This window comes from Hemicordylus capensis, chromosome 5 (assembly GCF_027244095.1).
Source record: "Hemicordylus capensis ecotype Gifberg chromosome 5, rHemCap1.1.pri, whole genome shotgun sequence".
NCBI lineage: Eukaryota > Metazoa > Chordata > Lepidosauria > Squamata > Cordylidae > Hemicordylus > Hemicordylus capensis.
This window is the reverse complement of record NC_069661.1, coordinates 185,829,292-185,845,101: the sequence shown is the minus strand read 5'-3', so window position 1 is coordinate 185,845,101 and position 15,810 is coordinate 185,829,292. Positions and strand designations below refer to the sequence as shown.

The following is a 15,810-nucleotide window of genomic DNA, read 5'->3' as shown; positions in this document are numbered from 1 at the left end:
GCACTCGAGTGCACACATGATCCTGGCACCGGGGTTAAGGACGCACTACAGGCTGGGTTACAAAGTAGGGTTAGGCGGGTAGATATATGAGCAGCCTAACTCAGGCAGGGCTGCCCTAGCCAAGCTTAGGCTGCTCATGAAAACAGCTTTACTGATTCTCGCTCCCTGATCTCCCTCTCACCACTGGCACACAAGCTATTGGTTCAAGTGCGGAGGTTGGTGACTTTCCCATACCCACTTCAGCGAAACCACTCCTTAGGGGCCTGATTCACAAGTTGCATCTATTCCCATGTGAGATCAAGGACCAGCCAGGAGGAGAGTCCCACTGAGCCCTGAGCCAATCCTGACACGTAACTTCACTCATGGGAGGTGGGGAGCAGAACAGATCTCCTTCATTAGTTTTCAACAGGGGCCTTGAAGTCAATATCAAAATGCTTTTAAGCAACGTATATTTTGTCACGTTAAGCAAGGGTCAACCATTCTTTGTGGCACAGATGCACAGAATGGTTTAATGACCAACATCAAGAAAACCACCAACTAATGATTCAAGACAACATGTAGGTTTCATTGAATAAAAATTTATTTCTGTATAAAAAATGTAGAGCCAGATCCTATTTTTATCAGATCATCAATAACGGTATTCTGTAGTATACACTTCAGCATTAAGACTTCTCCAATGAAATAAGTGTCTACAAAATGGAGTTTGATTGTTTTATTTTATGTCACCATACATGAACAAGATGAATTTCATTACCAATATGCAAATATTTTACTTGGTATTTAAAAATGTACACATTTATAACCATTGCTATAGACTCTGAAGGAATTTATACATATTTTAATTTCAAAATAAAAAAGTTGAGTATTTTTTCCTTTTGCTGTACTAATTACAGCATATAATTATCCTACACAGAGTGCTTTGCATAGGCACGCAGGCAACTTGTGTCGTCCACATACCGTACATGTATCAGCCAACACAATGTGGGGTATTTCATTTGCATTTTTTCACAAAAAGGCTAATACACATACTGATGTAAGCACGAAGCAACATCTTTTAACAGTACAGACAGTCTGGATGGCACAGAAGATAGCATTCATATAAATTAAATATCTGGAGTTCTTGATTAGGGAGAATAAGTGAAGATTCCAGTCAACTTCTTAGGGTTTTGCTCTTTGAAAGAATACCTGTTTTAAAGCGAGTATATATAAATGTTAGAGTTTAAGAATACTACGCTTGAACAGTACAGGATTAAAAAGAAAATATGTAGGTAGTGGCAGAAATTTACATGGACTAACTAGTGTTACCAATAAGGATTGCAAATTCTGATGAGTCTCCATCTTGGGCAGGAAACAGTAAATGGCAATACTGACTCACTATACCTAGTGCTGCTGGCAACCTAACCTACTAGGCCTAAGATGCCTGGCATCAGAAGTGGTTTCAACCCTTCAAAAAGGTAAGCTGCTGCATTTATGAACTACATTAAGCAAATTATCGTTGCATTTCTGAGAACAGAAAAGTTAACTTGGTTGGAAGTAGTTAACTACCACAAATTTAAGTGTCCAAAAATCCATATTAAAGTTTATATAGATCCTAGCACCACCTGTACCTTAGTCCAGTTCTATGAGATACACAATTTAAGTGACTAATAAAAAGTGGTTGGGATAATATTTTAAATATGACCCAGCACTTAAGTGGGGACAATTCTGTAGGTCTCTAGGCATAGGTGGAGCATTTCATTTCCTCCCCACCCCTTACAATAATACAAGAGCTTTCTTCAGAGCCTATACAAGGCAACATGAAAGGTAAGAAAAGCAGAACACTCATTAAACTGCCGAAATGGACATTCTGAGTTCACATGTCTAAGAGTAGAGTTCAGTTCACATTTGCTTGAATCCAGAATTCAGCAAACTCAAACCAACTGACTCAATCTAAAACAATATATATTCACCAGTGAAATATTTAATGTAAGCATAAGCTTAACAAAGAACTGGAACCTACCTTTAAGTAGTTTTTAAAAACTTTAGCATCAGGTTGCTGAAGTGCCTGGCAGAACTCCTATAACACAACGTTTAACATTAAACATTAGTCACATTTGAATTTAGTGGCTGCATTTGTTCCTTGATGACATCATTGTTCCAATGATAAAAAACATTGCATCTCCAATTTCTACTGAAAATACCACTTGGATCGTTTTGTATATGGGTTCCAATCTGTGTACGCAGGTTCATGCTGCTGTGTGTGCAGATCTCTCAGTGTTAAACACTCTTGGTGTCACACTACAGTATGCATTGCTTGACAAGCATAATTTACACTCCAGGATACCTACTTAGATACTTTAAAAAAAAAACCATAATTATGATCTATCAATAATGTGAGCATGACAGTAATGCATACATACACATGGCCTTTTCAGCTAGTTTTGCTGCCCAAGGAGTGAAAGATGCTTGTGTGCATCTTGAGTCCAAGGAGGACTTTGATGTCATGGGGCCAGCTGACTAGCTGGCCAGGCTTCTCGAGACCCTGAAAATTTCAGAAAGAGCATTCAACTATCTTCCTGAAGCTTTATAAACAGAAATCTGAATCCTGATTAAAAGGTGTCAATAGCGTGAAATGAAGAAGAGGGTTAGGCCTTTTGCACGTGCGCATGTCGCGTGCACGCACATCACATCTCAGCGACATGCGCACATGACATGGAGACATGGCGCATGCGCAAAAGGCTTTCTGAAGCCTTTTGCTGTCAAGAGGGGGAAGGGGCGGCAAGGAGGTATTCTGCTGCCCCAAATGCTTACCAAAAAAAACCCACGCACTGGCGGGGGGAAACCGGCAGGAGTACGTACACCCTCTCCCCGCCCTTAAAGGAACCCCCACCCCAGTGTCGGACCGCAGCTCCGCGGTTCCGTGCACATCCTTAATTTCCAGTCATTATTTTGCTGAATGGAGCCATTTTGTGGCTGGTTTTTGTTTTTGTTTTAAATCCCATATTTTTCATGGGAAATCAGTGGAATTGAGGGTTTTGGGGGGCATTGCTGGACAACTGGAGAGCAAAGCACTGTATGATATTTTACTTATTTCTGCCTCATCCCTACTTGAGTTGCCCTTTTTTGACCACAAGCCCCAATTCCCAGTCACTCAAGGTCTCGTTATCTGCGGTTGCAGGTGAGAACGGAATCCCCGCAGATAAAGAGGGACACCAGTATAAAGAACAGGCTAAGACAGCAGTGCAAAAAGTCATTTAGCTGGTAATTTTATCATTTTGATGATAAAAAGCCATTTTAGCATCATAAAAGCAGTACCCTCTTCAGCTGTCTCCAAAGGGCCAGGTGAACAAAGAATTTCTTAGCAGTCTCCTGAACACCAGAAAGGAAGAAGTGTGGATCTCCTGCAGGAAGGGGTTCTGAAGCTTGAGGCCTGTTAGAAGGTCCCCGTCCTATGTGCACAACAACTAAGCCTCAGCAGAAATCAGCACAAGGATCTTCAGATAATCTTGATGGCCAGCAGAATCCCATGTTTGCCACCAAAATACTCCATCTTTCCACTAGAATGTATTCCTACCTGTTTGTTTGTTTGTTTATTTATTTATATATACATTTCTATACCACCTTTCGTTAAAAACAACCCCAAGGTGGTTTACAAAAATTAAAACATACAATAAAAAAGCAGTAAAAACATCAAGCTAAAAACATATAAAAACAAGCATAAAAACAATACAACAGATAAAAACACACCGAAGCAGCAGTAAAAACGATTATGTAAAAGCCTGGGTAAAAAGCCAAGTCTTTACAAGCTTTCTAAAAGCCGTGATGGAGTTCGAGGAACGAATGGCCACTGGGAGAGCATTCCAGAGTCTAGGAGCAGCAACAGAGAAGGCCCTGTCCCGAGTGCACGAATTACCTGTATAATTTCAGGAGCTACCTGCAATGATGGGAGATATTCTTGCTGAAGATACTGAATACATTCAAGGCCCTAGAAAAGGAAATAAATGCGGTGCTTTGACAATGATCAAGTATTTTCTTATACTAGATGTGGTCCACTTACATAACCTTATTGGCTCCTTTTATAAGTTACCCTCATCCAGCTAAATCTGCATAAAAGCCAGTGAGGGGAAATTCTGAGCTCCTGCAATATGCTGTAAACAAGCCTGAAAGCAGTTATAAACAGAAAAGGCTTGAAGGAGACTCCAGCATTTGCAGATTTGACATGATCAGTGTACAGCTCAAACTGAGACTGTGAGTGACTAGTTTATTACAGAAAGTCACTACTCTTCTTTAGGCATTTACGTACACTATAAATCTCATTTTGCCAATTAATTACTGTTGGGAATGTATCATGCTCACTGACTGGATCTTTTGCTTTATAGGCAGTTTTCATTTGCACCTTGCATAGTAATGAAACACACCTAGCATTTGCATTGCTGGGCTTTCATGCCTCACTTGGTAACAGCAACTTTTCTCCCTACCATCTGCCCTTCTTCCATCTGTTATGTGTATGCACGTGAGTGAGTGAGAGAGAGAGAGAGACTGACTGACTGTGACTGACAAGCTATTTATCTTTAAATAGCTATAGATCCCACATGAGGAGGTGTTACTAAGAAGCTCCCAGTTAATAAGTGAGGATGTCTAAGAAATCTCTCTCATGGGGGGGGGAATGGATCCTTCTCATAATCCTTTGTATGAATGAGTAGCTAGTAAAAGGATATCACTGATAAAGACCATGTACTGAAACGAAACGCATTGGCTCATCCTGCAAGTCTTAAAAGAACGAAGGACTGACAAGACTAATAAGAAAATTTGAGTGTGAGGATACATTTTGGAACTTGTTAAGCCAGCAATTCTACACTATGTATCTATGAATTAGATTATTGGACTTTGTATTAATGTTTTCAAGGTGTTTATTCTGGATGAGTATTTAGTGAATTTCTACCTATTAAGATTTTTATTTTTATCTTAATATCATTAGAATTAATTTCTAGTTAATACATACATTGCATTCCTGATCTTCCTTATTCTAAACAGCTCTTGTTCAGATCAGGTATATATCCTGTGGGGGAGTTTGTATATTTGTGCACCTTTCTGCCAACCAAAGCTAACACTTCATGCATCTCACAAAGGGGGCTCTGGCCTATGAAACTCACACCATAGGACTCTGCTGCTTTGTACAACAGACTAACACAGCTACCTCTCCTGGAGGTTGTAAGCAATACATTAGACAGTTATCTCAAAACATGCGTTAATCTTTTTAGCCTAGTTTCCTTAAGGAAATAAGCTTATAAGATCACCTGGCATTCTGTGTATGCCCTTGCATGCCCCATCAACTTCACAATGCCTGAACCAATATGAACCAAGTTGTGGACAGTTGTAGGGACACCTTAACAATGTAGTTTGTGGTGTCATCTACCCCGATTCAAGATGGCGGATGTGTAATCACTTCAGGCGCAAGTGGGTTAACTTGTGGATTGCCTAACCAATTTGAACCAAATTTGGTACAGTTGTAGTGACACAAAGGGACACTTCAAATGCATAGTTTGTAATGTCATCCACTCCAATTCAAGATGGCAGACACATGAACATTTAAGGCTGAAGTGGGCTAACTTGTGAGGATGGTAATTACTAATTAAGATTATAGTGAAAGTAGGCAGATTAGTTTTTATTAATACTTTTTTTTTTTTGGCAAGTCTAGCTATTGTTTAAAATTAAGCCCATCTAGCCTTGTGTCCAATTCATGTCAGAATGCTTAGTTCAGAAGTTAAGGCTGTTTTCTTTCTGGCTCCCTAAGAGTACTGCCAAGGCAACTATACACCCCACCTGCAGAAGTTATTCAGACAAAAGCAGAAGACACCTTGAGTCCCGGAGATAGGGCAAGAAAAAGACAAACTAAAATATCTACAATTGTCATAAGTCTTACCCTTTTGAGATGAATTGTTTTTAGTGTCACTGCACATTCAGATAAAGCCTATGAAAAAATGAAGCAAAAATACTTCAGCATAAGCACCTGAGCATTAGCACTAAGATGGTTTTTCAGTACAATACTCCCTTTTAAGTTTACAGGCAGAAACATGAAGGCTCAGGGAAGAATCTTGTTACAGCATATATAAGAAAAACCAAAGCTTTACACACTATTCCAGAGAACTTTAAGTACAATTAAAGAAGCCGAGCGTTTACATGATGACAGAATGCTGGGTGGAATCTGCTGGTAGATTTCAAGACTATTTAATCCTTCTGCAGGTTTAGCAGAGACTTCCTCAAGTCTAGTGCTTGCTGGAACTTGACAGAAACCTCTCGGGGCCAGCAGTGTCAATGATGTCACCCTGCCACAGCACCTGAAGTTTTCTGTGCAGGCATTGACCTCCGTGAAGTTGATTAGGCACAAACCACACTGGGCAGGCTGAACCTTGCCAAGGCCCTGCATGCTTCAGTTCATATGCTTTGCATTCAGGGCTAGGGATGTGCACGGAACTGGGCAGGGGTGGTTCTAAAGTGGGGGGGGGTGCATCTTTAAGGGTGGGGGAGGGTGCACTTACCCATCCCTCCACTTTCCCCCCACCAGTGCTCTATTTTTTTTTTAAAGTACCTCCCTGCTGCCCCATTGCCCCCTTTACTGGAAATAACCGGAGCACCTGAGCATGCCAGGCACAGGCACACATGCGCCATGTGCGCGCCCACCCGTGACGTGACTGTGCCCAGCACATGCGCCAGTTGTGTCCACATTTCCCAATGTAATTTGCTTCAGAATACCTACCAATACTGTCTGTGCATCTGCCAAGTCAAAGGTTTGCTTTAAAGGTGCTAAGAAGCATGCTGGAACGATGTGTTTGTAGACAAAGTCAGCAAAGCCTACAGGTCCATCTTCACCTCCTAAAACAAAGCATTCAAGCTTTTTAAGCCATATCATCATCCCTGAGTGCCACTATGCACTGAACAAGGGAAGGGGTTGCAGACTATGTACCACCAATGCTGCAATATGTACTGCAATAATTCAGGGCAAGAACATGCATCTGCAGGTACATGAAAAAATACTTTGCCTTAGTTATGATACAAATGAAAGCTTACCCCAAAGTTCCACTAATTTTGAAAGAATAATAAAGCAGTTTTTCTGAGCAATAGGATCTGGGTAATCAACAGCTCCTTGGATGATTGTGAACAACACACGCTCTACATTCTCTGCACCTAGAGAAGAAAGTTCAATTTAAAGTCTTATTTGAAGGCAAGGAAGAGTGGCAACAAGTAATTATTCTAGTTTGTCACTCTTCTTACAAGAGTGAAATGTAAAGCTGGTAGTACCGTTTCACATCTACAAAGCCTTATCTGAAGGGACTCACATCTAATAATTTTACAGTAAGATCTGCATGCTGCTGATCTAAACAAAACTACTTTAAGAAGCCTCTACAAGCAATATTTTTAAATACATCTGAACAATCTGAAACAGAAGATATTTTCTGTAGCGGAAACTGTGGTAGCCTCTTGGGAAATGAAGCTCGCTTCTGGAAAAACTCAAGAGTCACAGACACTCACTTATGTACAGAATTTAGCAATATGGTGGCAGTGATGCTAAAAGCATTTATGTCAAAGAAAAATCCAATTCAACCTAAATGTGACTTATATGAAGTAGAAAAGCAAAGGACAGGGACATTTTGAAAAGTCATCGACACAAGTATTCGCTTAATGATAGGCGGATTACGGGAGAGGCAGTGGAGGCGGCTGCCTATGGTGGTAAATAGCTCCCCAGCGGCCTTTTTTTGAAGTCAATAAATTATTTACACATTGTTTGTGGGGTTTTTGTTAGTTTGTTTGGTGTTCTCCCGAATGAACTTTCGTCGCAGCGGTAGTGGGGCCACGGTGGCAGCAGCAACTGGCAGGCTGTGCTGTGTGTGTATATAATGTTGTGGCACTGGCAGCCAGCAGGGACTTCTTCTGTGTTCTGTCTGCAGTGACTCATCTGGCGGCTGCTGCACCGGCAACCAATCCTAGACTGGCTGGCCGAGGAAAAGAGTCTGGGAAGGAAGCCCCGCCAGCCCAGCCCCTCCCGCCCTGCGCCCCGACCTGACCTCTCTGTGAAATTGTGGCCCGTTGGGCGCGCGGAAGTGGGGGCTGGCCAGCCAAGCAGCTGCTGCCCATTGTATCTGGCCAGCTGGGACTCTGTGAAGAGGCGCACGGGTCTCTTCTGTGGCACGGGCTGCTGGAAATGAAGCGCCTGTTCGCTCCTCTCCTCCTGAGAGCCCAGCCAGGCCAGCGCCAGCAAGGGAAGGGCCAACCCAGAGCTGTAGGCCATGGCACTCCAGAGGAGGTGAGAGAGGCCATTGTTTGCCAGTGGGGCTGGAGATTCTTTGGGGATATCTTCAACATGTCCCTTTCGCCCTCCTGTCCTTTTGCTAGCCCAATGGCCTGAGCAAGCATTCTGTAGGACTTGGAAGCTTGCTGTTTGACACTTTGTAACTTTTGGGCTTGTCCTAACAGAAGCATGACTTACTGTCTGTACTTTGGATTTGCCTAATAAACTACATTTCCCAGCATGCCACTCGCTCCAGTCCTCCTGCTTCAGTGTTTGGATTTAGACTAGAGTATTTAGCCGCATCTGTAGGGAGGGCAAGTTGCACACACTTATGCCTCCCTGCTAGCCTGCTGCCATCCACACAGGAAGATGGAAGAGCCCAGGTGGAAGCTCAAGCTGCAGCCCATTTCGGAGGCAGAGGCGGCAGCTCTTTCCCCTATCCCTCCGCCTACCCTCCCATATGCTTCTCCCTCTCACCCTCCTTCCTTGGGACGGTGGAGGCGGCGACAGGAGCTCCGTCTCCCATCCCTCCACCCTCCCTGCTCTGGGGGCTAGGGTCCATATGCAGGCCTCTCCCTCTGCGTGCATGAGCGTGCAGAGGAAGAGGCCTGCATATGGGCCAAAGCAGTCATTTTGGAGGGCGGAGGGATGGGAGAAGGAGCTTCCGCCGTTGTCCCAGGGAAAGAAGGAGAGGCATTTGGGAGGGTAGGCGAAGGGATAGGGGAAAGAGCTGCTGCCACTGCCTGCTGCCCGGCCTCGGAGTCCCGGCTCCACTGCCGCCACCACCCTTGCTACTGCTATGGCCACCGACTGGTCTCTGGCCACTCTTCATTCCGCACCACCAACCAGTAATTTAAAGGAAAGACTAAGAACTCCAAAAGGTAATGTAAAAGAAAGGCTAATAACTCCCCTCCACCCACCCCCTGAAGCCCTGCTGAAGGAGAATCCGTCTCTGGGGACAGAGAGGGGCGACAAGTCTTTCATTGCCTATGGGCGGCAAAAAGATTAATCCGCCCCTGCTCTTAATCAACTTTCAATTGTTACAAAAGCACACTTTTCCTACTGCAGTATTCATAGACCTCAAGTATGAAAGCACTCTCTCATCAGGAGCCTTACCTTGATTGGCTATAACTTCACTCATTCCACTGCCAGTGACCGTTTGTAGAAAGGTGAAGTAACTCCTTCGTAACATCTGTTTTTCCAAGGCTGCAGACTGGTCATTTTCATCAGCTGGGCGATGCAAGACTTCAAAGATAGCATGCAGCAACGGCATAAACATTTGTTGCAGAAATGGAGAAACTTGGGTCTTTTGCAAGGTGGGGGAAAAAAACAACAAGTTAAGTTTGATGAGCAAGAACATGCCATAATAAAAAGGAGACAGTTTGTAGCTTGTAGCTCCATAAACAGAAATCCATATAGCTTATGTCAGGGCTGCAACATCTTTGGCCTTCCAGCTACTGTTGGACTAGAATTTCCATAATCCCCAGCTGCATTTTAGCCCAACAGCAACTGGAGGACAAAGTTGTGGAACCCGGGCCTGTGATAGGATTATGTACACAACATGGTTTATTTCCCTCAATTCTGATTTAGTTAAATCACTCTATACCAATATACAATGTTTAAAAAAGATAAAGCAAAGCAAGTACATCTAGAACTCACTTGTTTTGCAGCAGGCATTCCCAGAGCTCACAGCCACTCTGGGTTTAAATTCTCACCTCCAAAAACATTGTTTACAAATGGGAAGGGGAGACGGACATTTGCCCAAGGCTACCCATAGCCTTGGGGTAGCCACTAATGTTCCCGTAGCCATACTAGCCACTAAAATCGCTGTGGCTTTCATCACCTCAGTTCTACTGAATGTGTGATCCTACTTCATTGTTACTAGATCCAGTTCTCCATAACATTTTCATATTTAAAATTTGCATGCTTATTTTTATCTGAGCATACATCTGTAAAATCCATTATGAGGAAAAGAAAGGGCGGCAAATGTACTATTCACTGTTGCCTTTTAAAGCCACACAAATACTGCATTCAAGAGGATATTAATTCATAAGAAACAATTCATCATTACTAGACTACATTTAAAGATTGCATGTGTATCACATTACAGAATATACTTTGTAAATTCCCAGTACAGCCTTCTAAAAATTTAGTTATGATTCCACATTTAAGTATTTATTGATAGAAAGCTTGCAATTAAGTGGTAATCAGAGTGGTCAACAGACAGACTAACTGTTGTGAGGGGAACACTTACACCCACACATGAGGTAAGAGAGACTTTCAGCAATCTCCCCATGCCTTTGCAGCTGTTGTGCCTTCCAAACACATGTCCCTGGGACATACTTTCAGAAGGCATGGGCAACTACCAGCAGGGTGGGAATAAATGAAGATCAGTCCTCCCTTAGGTGCAAATGGAAGCATTCCTCTTGTGTGACTTAGTCTGGATGTTGGCCTGTGTATCTTCCAAATTCTTCTGGGAGCGGGGAAGAGACATGCTTTTAAAAAAAAGTTAAAGTTGCTTCTTCAAATTTCTTCCCTTTCAACTGAAGTGGACTCCTACCTTGAACTTAGCTGTGATCTGGTTTATGAGAGGAATGAATTCTTGAAGATCCTTTGCTTCACAATCTTTGAGCATATGTTCAGAGGCTGAAGGGATGAATGGGAGAACTTCTTCCTCTAAACAAATAATCATTCGGTGAAGAAATGTACGGACACCACTTCTAAGAACTTCCTTTTGTAAGGGGCAGCTGAGAGCTGGAAGAAATGTCTGTAAGCAGTCCAGATACACTTCAGAGCAGCCACATTGCTTTACAGTCTGCTTGTTGCTGAAAGCTTTGCTAGTACGGCTGTGCCAAGACAAAATCACCACATTAACATTTTTACTAGTCCATACAGAAAACAAAATTCCTACAGCAAGTCATGTTAAATGTCTAAACTATATGCTTTTTCAAGTCCCTCTGATATAAACTTGTGAAATATTTTAGTCAGCCACATTACATTCCAATACTGCACTTTCAGCATATCCAGGTTGTTCTAGACAAGAGACACTTTCTTTGTACAGCTATCCTCTTTGCAGACCCCACTCTGAGAACTACTACTTTACTAAACACATATACAGAGGCTTGTTTAAACCATGTTGCTCCTACCTGGCAAAGCCAACAGCATGATTCAGACAGTCAGCTAATGCCATCTGTCTCTCCTCGTCTTGTGCCATCATAAGTTTTTCTAAGAGCACTTTAAACTTCTCCATTAGAGGAGTCAACAGATTTCTCATTAAAGCCTGCTTCCGTTCTGCTGAGAAGTCACTGTTCACAATTAAAACTCCAGCCGTCTCATAAATGAACAATTGGTCATCACTGCTTAATAAAGCCTGGTAGCCATTTTCCTGGAATGAGAAGCAGTACAGCTTGATGTTTGCAGAGTTTTACAATAGTCAAAAAGGCCAAACAGCAACCTGCTTGAACTCCTCCACTACTTTACCTCAACCCCCTCAAATCCCTCATAAAACTGGGTTGCCACTGTGGACATACAACTTCTTTGGGAACTTCTGGCAGCTTATTATGCCCCATGTTGAACGGCATAGTGACACTATCAAAAGTCTCACACCTCCCTGAAGTAGAAGGGCTTCAGTGAGACCTTTGTACTGGGATCTGCCAAACTGTGATGCAGCAATTCCCAATACATGGATAATAAATGGGGCCAGTGAATGGTTTACTTTCCAAATGGCTTCTTGAAGATATTACACAAATACAGTAAAAATACAAAGTAGCTTGACCAGGCAAGTCTGCTGAATCCTACTTTTGAGAACTACTTGAAACTGGCATGTAATACTATTCTATGTTGTAGAATGGCTATTTGCAAACAAGGGATGAGTCAGAAATTTAAGCAGCTGGTCAGGTACTGAACTCTAGATTTTCACAACACCAGATTATGAACAGCAGTAAACCAAATCTAAACTGACCATGAATCTGAGAAAGCTCCAATTTCTAAATGTTTGAGTAGCCCCCTAGTGATTTTAAACATCAGGACAACCCTTTAATTATTTACTGCTCTTAATCCTGCCTTTCCTCCTCTAAAGGCAGCATACATGGTCATCCCCCTTTCATCTTTATGACCAGCCTGTGAGGTAGTTAAGTTGACTGGCCTAAGGAAGCTCTCTTCCAGGTCTAATCCAACGTTTTATGCACTATATCACACTTAACCAAAGACATGCGGCTTGCCATATTTTACAACATGCCAGGACTGCTTTTAAAAACCAACCACAGGAAGAACCCACAGATAATAAATTTAATATTTCAGAAGATGTGCAATAGGTTTACCTGAAAATCATATTACCTACATTGTTTACATGTGTATGCATCAGCGCCTATATTTTGAAAGCAACTAAACATGGATCAAGCAGTTCATCAATAATCCTGCCACGATAGGCCCTGCCTCTAAACTTTAAATTTGTACTTTGTACCCAAGACAATGGCAAATACTTACAGGTGGAGAGAGTTCCATCAGATCTTGTATTCTGTTCAGCACATCTTCAATAAATGGGTTCATTTGTTTACTAAAGCATAAAATTGTAAGCAATATTACATACTATAACAAATCTTTTCAAATGAAGTGTTGAAATGTTCACACAACTGAATGTTAAAAAATAATCATTTAAAAGTTGGATATCAATGAGACAATCTCATCTTATACAATAAGAGAGCACAATGAAAACAGATCTATTTACAATTAGTTGTCTATCACAGAGTCCCATATGGATTTATGACTAAGCCAAACACACTTGTGTTTTAAGGTTAGATGTAAATCTAATGAATAAGGTTTAGGGAAAACCTCAGCCTAGGTGTTAAGGCAACTACATACAGGTAATAGGCCTTGGCCTATACAACTATTGCCTAAACAAGTTTATATACAAGCATATCTGAAGCCTTTAGACTCAATCTTTAATTTATTTATGTTTCTATTTAAAACAGCAAAGAATCCTGAGTTTATAGAACCAAACCAGACTAGATATAAAGAGGGCCAGGTTTGGAGTTTACCTTAAAAAAGTTCTTATGAAGGGCCTGATCCAATCTGGGATCATGGTATGGAAATAGGGGATATTTATCTCCATCCAGTTTCTCCCTCACAGTTGCTGTAAGCCCCCAAAGGTGAATTTGTTTCAATAGCTGGGTTCAAACATAACATGAAACCATGGTTTGAGCTAACCATAGTAAAGAACCCAAACTATGGCTTGAGCTTCTAGAGTACAACTACTTTAGGGTTGTTTGTCTGCTTGTGTGTCCCATCTGTTCAGGGCTCAGCATCATAAGGTCTGCTGCCATGGTGCAGCAATCTCTTGAGGCAGAGTAACAGCTTGGCCTGGAGTTTGTTAATCCAGACATAACATGACATCACAGTTAGCATCAACTGTTTGTAAACCAAATACAAACAATTAATCACATCATGGTTTATTCTGGGATGACAAACCATGGTTTGGCTGGCTGGCTGGCATGGGTTCACAAATACAAACTAACCAGAGTTAGATGAAATAAACCATGGGTTGGCTTAGAGATCATGCAGTACCACAGTTAAATATTGGTTCTGTGCAACATCCCTGAACTGTGAGAACATGCACTTCCTCTTCCCCTGCCCAAGTCAGCCTTGGAAGATATCTACTTAGTTTGTGTTTAACTGCAATCAAAGATCAGTTGCAACATAATCATCAGCTGCTCTTGCTTTATTCTAATTTCCCTCCTTGAAACAAACCGAGTTCTGAAATCTTTGGGTTCAGCTCTCTGTTTCAAGGAAGTTGGTTTCTTTAGACACAAGCCAAATCAGAAGTAGAATTCTTCTGAGGCTGGTGAAGAAGGGGGAGGGTGAAAGGCTTGGAAACATCACACTGAACCAAGACTCAATAGTGGGCTTGCATGCCTTTTGAACTTTTCCCATGGCACTTTCAGGGGCCCATAGTAGCTGGGGGGTGGAATTCAACCAAGAACAGCATGAAGATAGACAGCTATTTATTTTATATTTTTACACTGCCCCAAACTTCCGTCTCTGGGCGGATTACAGAAACATAAACAAATTAAAACAGAAGTTAAAACCTTAAAACAATCTAAAACCACAAGTCTAGTTAAAAAGCTTTGGTGAATAAATGTGTCTGTAGAGACTTTTAAAAAGTTGTCAGAGATGGGAAGGCTGTTATTTCAGCAGGGAGTGCATTCCAGAATCTAGGGGCAGCAACAGAGAAGGCCCGTCCCAGTGTAGCCACCAGATGAGCTGGTGGCAACTGCAGGCAAACCTCTCCAGATGATCTCAATGGGATGGGTGATGGGGGTTCATAGTAAAGACGACATTCTCTTAGATACCCTGGGCCTAAGCTGTTTGGGTTATAATCAGCAGCTTGTATTTTGCCCAGAAACCCATTAGTAGCTAGTGTAGTTATTTTAATATAGGAGCAATATGGTCTCCTTGAGATGATCCAGAAATCAACCTGGCTGCCGCATTCTGTACCAACTGCAGTTTCCTGACTACGTACAAAGGCAGCCCCACACAGAGCACATTGCAGTAGTCCAGTCTAGAGGTCACCAGCATACGTACCACAGTTCTGGGATTGTTTACCTCAAGAAACAGATACAGCAGGTCTATCGGCCAAAGCCGATAGAAACCATCACTGGCCACTGCCTCAGCCTGAGACACCAGGGAGAGATTTGGAACCAGCAGCAGTCCCAGACTGCGTACCTGTTTCTTCTGGGGAAGAGTGACCCCATCCAGAACGGGCAGATCAAAATTGTCTCCCGAGTTCGGACCCCGCACAATAAGTACCTCCGTCTTATTTGGATTCAGCCTAATTTTGTTATCCCTCATCCAGCCCATCACTGCCTACAGGCAGGCATTTTTGGAGGTTATGCCTTCTCCTGATGATGCCTTCATGGAGAAATAGATTTGAGTGTCATCGGCATATTGATAACACCCTGAACCAAATCACTCAACGCTCTCTCCCAGCGGTTTCATGTAGATTTTAAACACTCCTCATCTCTGTACTGCATTCCCAAATCTGAATGTGGCTTTCACAAAAGCTTTTTTTTTTTACTTTAAAAAAAACAAACAAAACTCTCAGTGTATCAGGTTTGGCCCATAGTCTTATCCTTTGACTACAGCCATGCCTAGAAATCAAGATAAACGTTTCTATTTACACTTCCAGAGATCCTTCTACAGGGTTCTCTCCATTCTACATAATGTGCCAAGCCCACTATGCCTTTTTTTTTAAAGAGCAACTACTTCTGAAAAAGCTTCCACTTCTGTTCCTGAAAGTATTTTCATCAAATTATTAAGTTTCAAGTATCTTACTTGAGAGACTTGACAAATCTGGAGAAAAGGTAAGCTATTCTGCTTCGTACTTTTGGATTACTATGGCGAAGACCTCTGTGATCCAAGAAGGCCATCTGCAATTAAGATTGGCACATTTCATAATCACTTAACACCCCTACATCCCTTTACACAATGGAAGAGACTGGTAGATTAGGACAACAACATTTTTATAAACTTTTTTTGCAAACAGCTAA

At 42.1% G+C, this 15,810-nt stretch overlaps 1 protein-coding gene across 2 annotated transcripts in view; it reads right to left on the bottom strand.

Annotated features, from left to right (window-relative positions):
• Positions 1-558: 558 nt before the first annotated feature.
• The window catches only part of XPOT (exportin for tRNA), a 41,542-nt gene continuing 26,290 nt past the window's right edge, over positions 559-15,810 (bottom strand). For both annotated transcript variants that reach the window (XM_053254720.1, XM_053254719.1), the window contains exons 15-25: positions 15,596-15,690; positions 12,752-12,821; positions 11,413-11,651; positions 10,827-11,112; positions 9,383-9,572; positions 7,048-7,164; positions 6,737-6,852; positions 5,903-5,950; positions 3,893-3,964; positions 2,000-2,056; positions 559-1,185 (exon numbers count right to left, since the gene is read on the bottom strand). In XM_053254720.1, the coding sequence (XP_053110695.1) occupies positions 1,159-1,185; positions 2,000-2,056; positions 3,893-3,964; positions 5,903-5,950; positions 6,737-6,852; positions 7,048-7,164; positions 9,383-9,572; positions 10,827-11,112; positions 11,413-11,651; positions 12,752-12,821; positions 15,596-15,690 (1,317 nt within the window). In that variant the 3' untranslated portion in view covers positions 559-1,158. The remainder of the gene's footprint in view (positions 1,186-1,999; positions 2,057-3,892; positions 3,965-5,902; positions 5,951-6,736; positions 6,853-7,047; positions 7,165-9,382; positions 9,573-10,826; positions 11,113-11,412; positions 11,652-12,751; positions 12,822-15,595; positions 15,691-15,810) is intronic.